Source organism: Lagopus leucura, unplaced genomic scaffold (genome assembly GCF_019238085.1).
Source record: "Lagopus leucura isolate 7727_CA_CO unplaced genomic scaffold, USGS_WTPT01 Super-Scaffold_739, whole genome shotgun sequence".
Taxonomy (NCBI): domain Eukaryota; kingdom Metazoa; phylum Chordata; class Aves; order Galliformes; family Phasianidae; genus Lagopus; species Lagopus leucura.
In genome coordinates this window covers 4,835,859-4,844,776 of record NW_024962255.1, presented here as the reverse complement: position 1 = coordinate 4,844,776, position 8,918 = coordinate 4,835,859, and the positions used below count along the sequence as shown (strand labels likewise).

General features: G+C 41.0%; 1 protein-coding gene across 1 annotated transcript; it reads right to left on the bottom strand.

Moving 5' to 3' along the window:
• Positions 1-997: 997 nt before the first annotated feature.
• Positions 998-5,930, bottom strand: LOC122175628 (protein GPR15L-like). The gene is made up of 3 exons (XM_042863405.1): positions 5,861-5,930; positions 3,047-3,109; positions 998-1,205 (listed from the first exon to the last, which is right to left on the bottom strand). Exons 1-3 carry the CDS (start codon positions 5,928-5,930, stop codon positions 1,105-1,107), a joined length of 234 nt encoding a protein of 77 aa, XP_042719339.1. The 3' UTR covers positions 998-1,104.
• Between the last annotated feature and the right edge of the window lie 2,988 nt (positions 5,931-8,918).

The window sequence follows — 8,918 nt, the reverse complement described above, 5'->3', positions numbered from 1 at the left end:
ATTTCTATCATCCTGGAAATTACCTTAGGGAAACCGCAGTTTTCCTTCTCCTGAAGGTAAAATTACTACTGGCAAATTTCAATTTGCCCAAGAGTGGAAAAGCTTTCCAATGCACCTCATATTCACTAGAGGGAAAGCCAAGCTCATAAACCTCCAAGCAATTCTTGTTTGAGGACTCACCCCGGGCACAGAAATAACAGCACAGACAGGAGACAGGTAGAAAAGGACAAGAGATACCTGAGTGAAAACTCCAGTGGTGATGACATCAGACAACTTCCGTTTCTCTCATTAGCACTCAGGCAATATTCATGTCATTTGTTTAATATCACACTTCAGTGAGTTCTGTTTACTGAAGTGATCACACAGATCAGGTGCTTGAACAGAAAACTGCCTTCTGGCTTCAGAAGGAGAAGATTTAATCTGATTAACTTCAACATCTTTTCAGTATATTTAATAACCACCTGATGACATGCTTCTGGGAAGTGAAAGAACAGCCCCCATGCTTTTGAAGCCCAGTTTGTCCTCCAGAGGAGATACTGAAGTGCTTAGAACTGTATTTGAATCTAGTCCTCTGCAACTATTTTAAAACAGCCTGCTTATCTAGCTTCTCAGCCCCTTCTAAATCATAAGCTCATTTTCACTTGCTAGAAATCCACTTATGAGTGGATTTCGAGCACTGAGAACAAATGTTGCAGGAACAAGTCTGTCCTAGCTACAAGCAGAATCCTTTTGTCAATAAGAAATTACTCAGATAAAATGTTGAATACACGCATATATATATAGCAATAACCAGAAACAATAACAACATCAGCCTTTTCCCATCCAGAAATGCAAACCAAAGCATTTTGTCCAGCCCTCCTCTTTCGCTTGCTTGAGGAGCTAAATCCCTGTTTGGTTAAGAGGAACATGCAACAGATGAAGTCTAGCAGCAGCCAGGCAGCTCTGCCTGGCTTCTCAGCTGCCAAGTTAATGTTAACAAGATGAAACCTGAGGGGATACATAAATATTGACCAAAGTAGCAGGCATTCATGCACTATTTGCAAAAAGAGGACCCTCAACCAAGTAAAGCACTGGGACATGCGGGCAGACAGATGCTCTGTCTGCTCATTTTAGCTGTGGAAGAGGTCCGGGAGCGAAGACAGGGCCTGATGCAGCACAGGGCTTGCATTTCCTTATTTGCATTGGAGTCATTTTGGAACGCGAACCTGTAAGATGGAGACAGAAAGAAGAGAAAATAGTAAGATTTTTAATCTGAAGTGCTCGCAACAACACAAAATATTCATACCTGAAACTGAACTGTTAACATGGCCTGTCTTAAGTTACCTGAAAACAAAAAGGATGAGACAGCAGTACGTTTTCTTCATGGCTTTGCTGGAGGTTACCCATTTCACTCAGCACAGGGGGGATAAAATAGGAAGAGTTGGAGGCACCAGCTAAAGGAAAACTGCAGAGAAATACAAGGATTTCCACATAGGTCACCTAACTACAAAGAGAAATGAAGGATTCCAAGTATTTTCTCACTGGAAATGAATTTGCAGGGAAGTTCAATATCAGTAGTTCCATGAGGAAAAATTGGAAGAAAAAGAAAAGGCTATTGATCATATTCTGTGTCTTTAAAGTTTACTGAAACTTATTAGCTGTCCATTTTAATGCATTTAGAAACATACAATTTCAAATATTGTTACTTTAGGGAGCAAACCTAATTATTATTATTTTCACTCATATATATCTATTCATGGTTTACTTCTTTTACCCGTGTCTTATTGAAGCTAATGACATTATGGAAATAAAGAAAGAACCAGTTTGGGCTGAGATTAGAAAAGGTACTGAGCAACTGTAGTAAGGATAAATGAAAATGTACAAGATTGTTAAGTGAGACAACAGTGTAATGTACTGAAGCATATAGTTGTAGAAAAATCTAATCAGCGCCTTACTGATTATTTCTGAGGAAAGGAACTCTATCTGATTCTTTCTGGAGGGAGTGGAACCTTCCTTTTGCTATCCAAAATAACCTATTTAGAACAAGGAAATCAGACATAATTCTTCCATCATCCATCTGGATGAGAAGACAACCTTCAGCTTTCTCTCACTTTTCATCTGCTTGTGCCAAGTGAATAGAGCCATTTGCAGGCTTGTTCAACTACACAGTGTTTTCAGTCAACAAAAAGGTACAGACAGGATATAACAAGTCCATAGATACAAGCATTTGATCACCATTTCACAGCAAGGCACCAGTCAGTCAAAAAATGAAGCCAAAAAAACTCACTCCAAACACAGTTACGTTCAAAGTTTTCTGAAAGGATAAAATCACCATCCAGAAAGGCAACAAAATGTCTTGTCCTCACTCCAAAGGCTATGATTTCTGCCATTTCCCCTCAGAACAAACGATCTCAGAAGACTAGAGGGTGGCCCTCCTCTTCTACCTACTGTTGCAGGGAACACATTTGGCTAGAGATGGCCTTGAAATTCTCAAATGCAAGTACACTTGTACTTGAGAAGTCCAAAGACATTCTTACTTAAGGCAAATCCAGCTTCAAACAATTCTTAGCCTGAACAGCATTGCAAGATCAAAATTTGAGCTTTTTGTAATTAACAGAATTATGCTTCAGGGTCAATCTCTCAAGACATGGAGATGTATTCACCCACAGATAGTCACAGAATGGAGCAAGGCAAAGACACCATAAAATTGCACTTTCGTAGTCCCTGTTCTTGTCAACGAGGAACCATGCTATGATCCTATACTTCCTGCCTTCAAAACAGCAGCACAGCCTTCCACAATGCATGAATTGATACAACACTTTATGCTTAGATCAGGCTATTACCTTTCTCCAAAATGTTTGACACAGTGAGCATCAAACAGAAGCTTTTCTAGTCTTATTTCTTCAATTCCAAATGCTGAAGCATCACGTGATCAAGAAAACAGCATCTCATTTGTACAACAAAGGTAATTCTTGCATGGCAAACTCTGTTAAACCATGTGATTTTATCTTTAAGTCTTATCTTATTAAGCATTATCTAATTGCTACAATAAAAATGCAGATATTACCTTTATGCACTCTTCTGTTGATTTTGGCCAGTTTTAAACAGCAGCCTTTTTTAACATTCCGACCTAAGAGTGAAAAAATCATACACTGTCAAGGGAAAAAAAAGATGCAGAGTACATGCACAAAATGTGTTAGAGTTCATAGACATGTTGATTACATTATTTACCATTAAAGTCCTTGAAGAAGAGAGAGACCTCTGAAACAAAGGATCACCACAACTGATTTTTACATTCGTTCACACCTTGTTCCTAGCACAGAACAGGAATTAATTCATCATCTTCTATCATTACTAGTAGACACAATATGCCAGATACAATGTGAGGATTTTTACCTTTAGAAGGTCACACATTAGCAGGCAACATGACCAGCAAATTCCAGCTGCCTTAATACAAAACAAACAAACAAAGCTGTTTTTTTTTACAGCTACATCACCTAAGGAAAGGATAGAAGATATCCAAGAAGACAAATAGAGCATCTCTGGGTCCACATGCACAGAGGTACAGAATAAATTGTTTTGAACAGGCAAAGCCATTTAGTCACTCCCTGCCTAGTAGACCTAAGTGAGCTGTTGATTGTGCTTGAATGCTTGGTACAGAGCTGGATACATTATAGGGAGAATAAAAGTTGACAGGGTAGCAAGCACGGAGCAGAGGTGGAACACAAAGGATGGAGGTTGGTTGAATTCTCAACAGCAAAGTCTCCCACACGCTCAGCGATCCCAGAAATCCCTATGGCACAGTTCTACAGCCAAGGCAAGTGGTGGTGGCTGCTCTAGCATCCAAGAGGCTTGAGAAGTCACATTACCACTGTTTCATTCTGATCTAACACGTTTTACGTAAAATGTAACCAATTTGTATACCCAGGCACTTTCACCGCAGCTGGAATGAGTAACACTGCACTGGAACCACAGTCAGAAGTGAGCAGATAGCTGCAGTTCATTCTAGACTGCTCTTCAACACCACTGCATCAGTTGCACTTAAGCACGCTCACATGCTTACACAACCCAGAAACCTCATGCACGTCTTGCTGATCAGTGTGCTTGTGGATCATTACGGATAAGGAAGAGTATCGTACAAAAATTCTTCTGTCTCTTTTGATCCTAGGAAGTATGAACTTCCTTGGATGCACACTATTGGGAAGGAACATTAATACAGGGCAGCTCTCTACTTACGTCTTATCGGGTACTGCTGTTGCTTCTGCTATGCTCCTGAAGACAAATCTAGACACACTCCAGCTTCCTTTGACTTAAGGCACACTTATAAAAACACACCCCAGCATTCAGTCACCCTCACCATAACTCTGGCTGACATATCTACCTCTCAGATCAGCTCTGTTAAAGGAGAAAACTGGGCAACTCGCTTTACTACTTTTGAGGAACAGCTTCTGCATGTTTCTCCACGCTCATGTGCACACATCGAATGATTTCTATGAGCTTTCTAGAACGCGTGAAGCATGAAAAATCTGCTGCTTTTGATGACTGGACACTTATTTAGCTTTCCTTATCTTATAGTCATTCACTACATCTTGTCTAAAAAATAAATACCATGGAACAATACAGAATCACAAGGTTGGAAACGACCTGCAAGATCATCTAGTCCAACCACCCTCCCATTCCTATCAGTACCACAAGCACTAAACCATCTCTCGTAGCTCCTCATCCAGGCGCCTCTTGAACACTGCCAGGGACGGCGACTCCACCACCTCCCTGGGCAGCCATTCCAGTGCCTGACCACCCTTTGAGAGAAAAAGTTTCTCCTCATGTCCAACCTAAACCTCCTCTGGTATAACTTCTGGCCATTTCCTCGGGTCCTACTATTTGCCTGGGAGAAGAGGCCGGACCCTTTTGCACCACAACCTCCCTTCAGGAAGTTGTAGAGTGCAATGAGGTCTCCCCTGAGCCTCCTCTTCTCCAGACTGAACAATCCCAGCTCTCTCAGCCACTCCTCATAAGACTTGTGCTCCAGACCCCTCACCAGTTTTGTTGCCCTTCTCTGGACGCGTTCCAGGGCCTCAATGTCTTTCTTGTAGTGAGGGGCCCAACGGTAGGCCTCAGACCTTTACAACATCAAAGATCAAATCTGAAGAGGTAACCAGGAGTTCTAAGTGCGACATTCTTCAGTTTCAAAATCCTACTAAACCTTTTACCTCGCAAAGCCAGAATGGCATCTACAGATATGTTCTGTGGACAAAGACTTTTAAAGTCTAAAGCACTCTGAAATTGCATGCTTTGGAATACTACAAAGTGGTAAATGAGTGCCATAAAGTAATGCAGTTGTTAAATTATGCAATATCAGCACCAAAGAAAAAAATTGAGACCGACTGATGGTCAGGAGAGCTACCATCACCTGTCTCATGCTCTGATCAGACCTTCCCATTTACTCGTTCTGTTCCATACTCCCCTCATTCCACAAGTGTAAAGATGCCTTCCACTAATTTTCTTCACAACTTGGGCAATGTGCAACTCTTACAATGTTAGATAGTTGTCTACTGGAAAAAAATATAACAAGGACCTCTTTTCAGGGCTGCAGATGGGGAGTAGGTTTCAGAAGACAGATAAGGGTTGAGAACTCTACACAGTGTGCAGCAGGCAGCAAAGAAAAAAACCACCATGCAAAGCATGCAAAGATATTTGGCAGCTCTAAATTCTTCCCTAAATTTGTCGTCTTTTCCTCCCCGATTGCCAAGCTCTGTTTGTTTCTTCTAATTAAGATCAACAATCAGAGAATGAGCACTTTTTTTTTTTTTTTTTTTAAGTTACAAGAGAGAAGCACAAGAGAAGAAGGGAAACAGTCGTCTTAGAAAAATATATACTGTACCTTCTGCAGTAAAGGCACTGAGGCACAAAAGGAAGACAAACAGAAAGCCACAGAGCGCCAGGAGCTTCATCCTCCCAACAAGTCAGGAGGTGTCTTCTAGGAGGCTGAGGAGCGTTTTGGTTTGCCTCCAGCATAGCTTCACGTTTTTTTATAATGTTGATCAGACCTGTCTTGAGATTGGGTGGAGATTTGGCCTTTGTATTGCACTTTAGGGTATGGAAACAAACAGCCCTTCCTCCTACGAGAAACAATTTACTCATAAATCAGGCAGCAGTTAGCTGCTATAGCGAAAGCACTACCAGTTAAGAGAGCACCTGGTTTTGACTTTCAGAGCACAGAAGGATGCTCCAATGCAGAGCGCTTGTCCTGTGGCTCACAGCAGCTCCTTGGTGAAAGCCTTTGGATTGCTTGGAAGGACAGAGCACAGCTGAAATGAAGGGAGCTGAAACTGAAAATCCACACCGAACCTGGAGGAACTAAATCAAAGCAACTCCAATGTGGTGTCAACATAATTAACAAGACAGATGGCTATGCAGCATATTTCTGAGTTTATCATTAACTTCTTGGTATCTAATATACTCGGTTAATTAAGACTCTCATAGAGATTCCAGTTAACGATCAAGATTAGGAAGTCCATCAAATTCAACAAAGTATCAAAGTTCAGAGAACGCATGTTTAAAAAGCCTTTCGAGAAAGGATCAGCTGCAGTTGAGTCTCTTAAATGAGGCAGTGTAGGTCTGATGGCACCTTGTTCTCACAGCTTATTCTGAAATGACTTAGATCTGCTGTGAGCTGAGCAGCCGCCTGGGCTACACCCACAAGCTGCCTGGACTTGGAACTACAGCAGGACATACGGGTGCACTGTGGTGTACCTGCACATTCATCCCTCTTCTCTCAACCCTGAACTTCAAAAAGTTCCATATTCCAGATTCTCAAATTAGGTTGCTTCTTGTGCTGGACCAATAGCTTTCCAAATCAGTGTCAGTCCTTTAGCCTACCAGCTTTAGCACACAAAGCTTTTCTCTACCTTAATAGCTTACAGTATCCAAGTATTGCAAGGGTTGATAATTTGCCCATCTTTTCTACTAAGGCTGACATTACCAAGCCTTTCAGATAAAAATCACGAACAGTATTTGCTACACAAAGCATTCTCTTCCAAGTGCTTTACAAACAGCCCTTCCTTACCACAGCCACATCTCAATCCCTCATGTGACTAAGACTCTCAAAGTACTTTTCTATTACAGTCAGTGACACAGAAATATGAATGGGACAACAGAACTTTGATCTATGTTTATGATTTTAGGCTCATAAATAGTTAAAACATATGGATGAAAGCCTTGATCTCGCACTTTAAGACCCAACAACACTTCTGCATGTTAGTATAGAATGGATCCTTTAATTTGCATCACTACATACACAGAGGAACAGGCAAAAACCATACACCGATCATGATTGAAAAAGTTTTCCAAAAGGTGTATTACTTTGTGTTGTGGAGAAAAAGAACAGTTACTGTACTGGTAAAAAGTTAGTTCTGTGACTGAGCATAACTATTTATAGGTAGTAACCACGTGAACAAGATATTTCAATGGTAACCCAGAAAACAGCTACTGTTTGCAATTGAAATACGTAAAATCTCTAAAAACAAAGAATTGAAATTCTTAATTGTTACCTACCCTGAACATTCTAAAACCATTTACTCCCTGAAGCAATTTTAAATTCACCAGCAACATGGTTACTTCTGAAACACACACAAGATCTCCTCACGCTTCTCTGTTAACAAAAAACTCTCATTTTTCTTCCCCAGAGAGATGATGGCATTTCAGCTCTGCCTTTTAAAACTGCCTCACCCAACTGGCTTCCTTCCTTAAACAAAGTATAAATAAAAAAAACCACCTCATAAAAGGCACATATTAACTCAAACCTAGTAAGACTTTATACCCCAAGAATCTTTCATGTCTATAGAACTGAATAACACCATCGCCTCCTCCTTCAGTGTGCACAATAAGAAATAAAAGTTGAATACAGAAGGGGAAAGTAACTAAGTAATAAGGGATATGTATTGTATAAGAGAACCTTGTCACATTATGGCTGTTGACATCCCCAGCTACGTTCATCTAAGTGAGCTGGAAGGGCACTGGAATGTTGAATGCAATACAGCTGCTACCAACACCCACCACAAGAAAAGGAATCATTTTTCTTAAATACTTACAAAACAACATTGGCAACAGGAGTGCTTAAAAATAATTATTCTCCTAAATACAGATGACTGGATTGTAATTTTACCACCCACTGCAAGCAAGATAAATATGCATTGCTTGGATACCTCACTTGCTTTCTGCTTGAAAGAAGCAGGTTGCTACTAGGTCTCCTCTGTTGAGCAATCCAAGCCTTCCAGCTGCTGTCATGGGAAATAAGGATAATAGGTGTGTTTGCCTCATCTCTGACTGCTCAAATACACTACCATGAGGAAACCATGCAGATAGCAGCAAGCTGTGATGTCCGCTTCCAGCCTGCTTTTCTATTTCTCATTCTGAGTTTGGAGAAGCCAAACAAACCACTTCCTTAAAAGCCATCAAATCAAGATAGAGCAAAAGACTTGGCCAGGTAAGTTTGAAGTACTGCCCATAGGCACCCAGCTCTGCTTGCTACAAAGAGAGGCTGCCACCATCTCTGCAACTTTGGTTAACTCATAAGCAAATAGGAGGATGCTGTCTGCAACATGGTTTTGGTCCTCCCATCAAACATGGAGGATCTCTGCTCCAGAGCACAGCAGAACAGTTGACTTCTGGATTTTCTCCAGCGTCTTTCTCTTCTCTTATCTATTCCAGTGAAAACACATGGTGTGCTGCAAGACAAATTATCCTCAGCCTTATAGGTTTTGATTTATAGTCTTAGCTTCACACCTTTGCCACTGCTGATGGCAGTGTCCCCTATTCAGACAGCACATCTGTACCAGCAATTACGCTCATTTCAATTAGTTTTTTAAGTGTCTTCTCACTTAGAGACTGGAGACTCACTTGGACTGTCCCCCTGCCTCTTTGCACGATTCCAATCATTC

Excerpts from the sequence above, each read along its gene's own strand:
- LOC122175628 (XM_042863405.1), bottom strand. The coding sequence starts at position 5,930 with ATGAAGCTCCTGGCGCTCTGTGGCTTTCTGTTTGTCTTCCTTTTGTGC. Across the intron at positions 3,110-5,860 it reads CAGTGCCTTTACTGCAGAAG|GTCGGAATGTTAAAAAAGGC; the intron begins GTACAGTATATA and ends TTTCACTCTTAG. Across the intron at positions 1,206-3,046 it reads CAACAGAAGAGTGCATAAAG|GTTCGCGTTCCAAAATGACT; the intron begins GTAATATCTGCA and ends TCCATCTTACAG.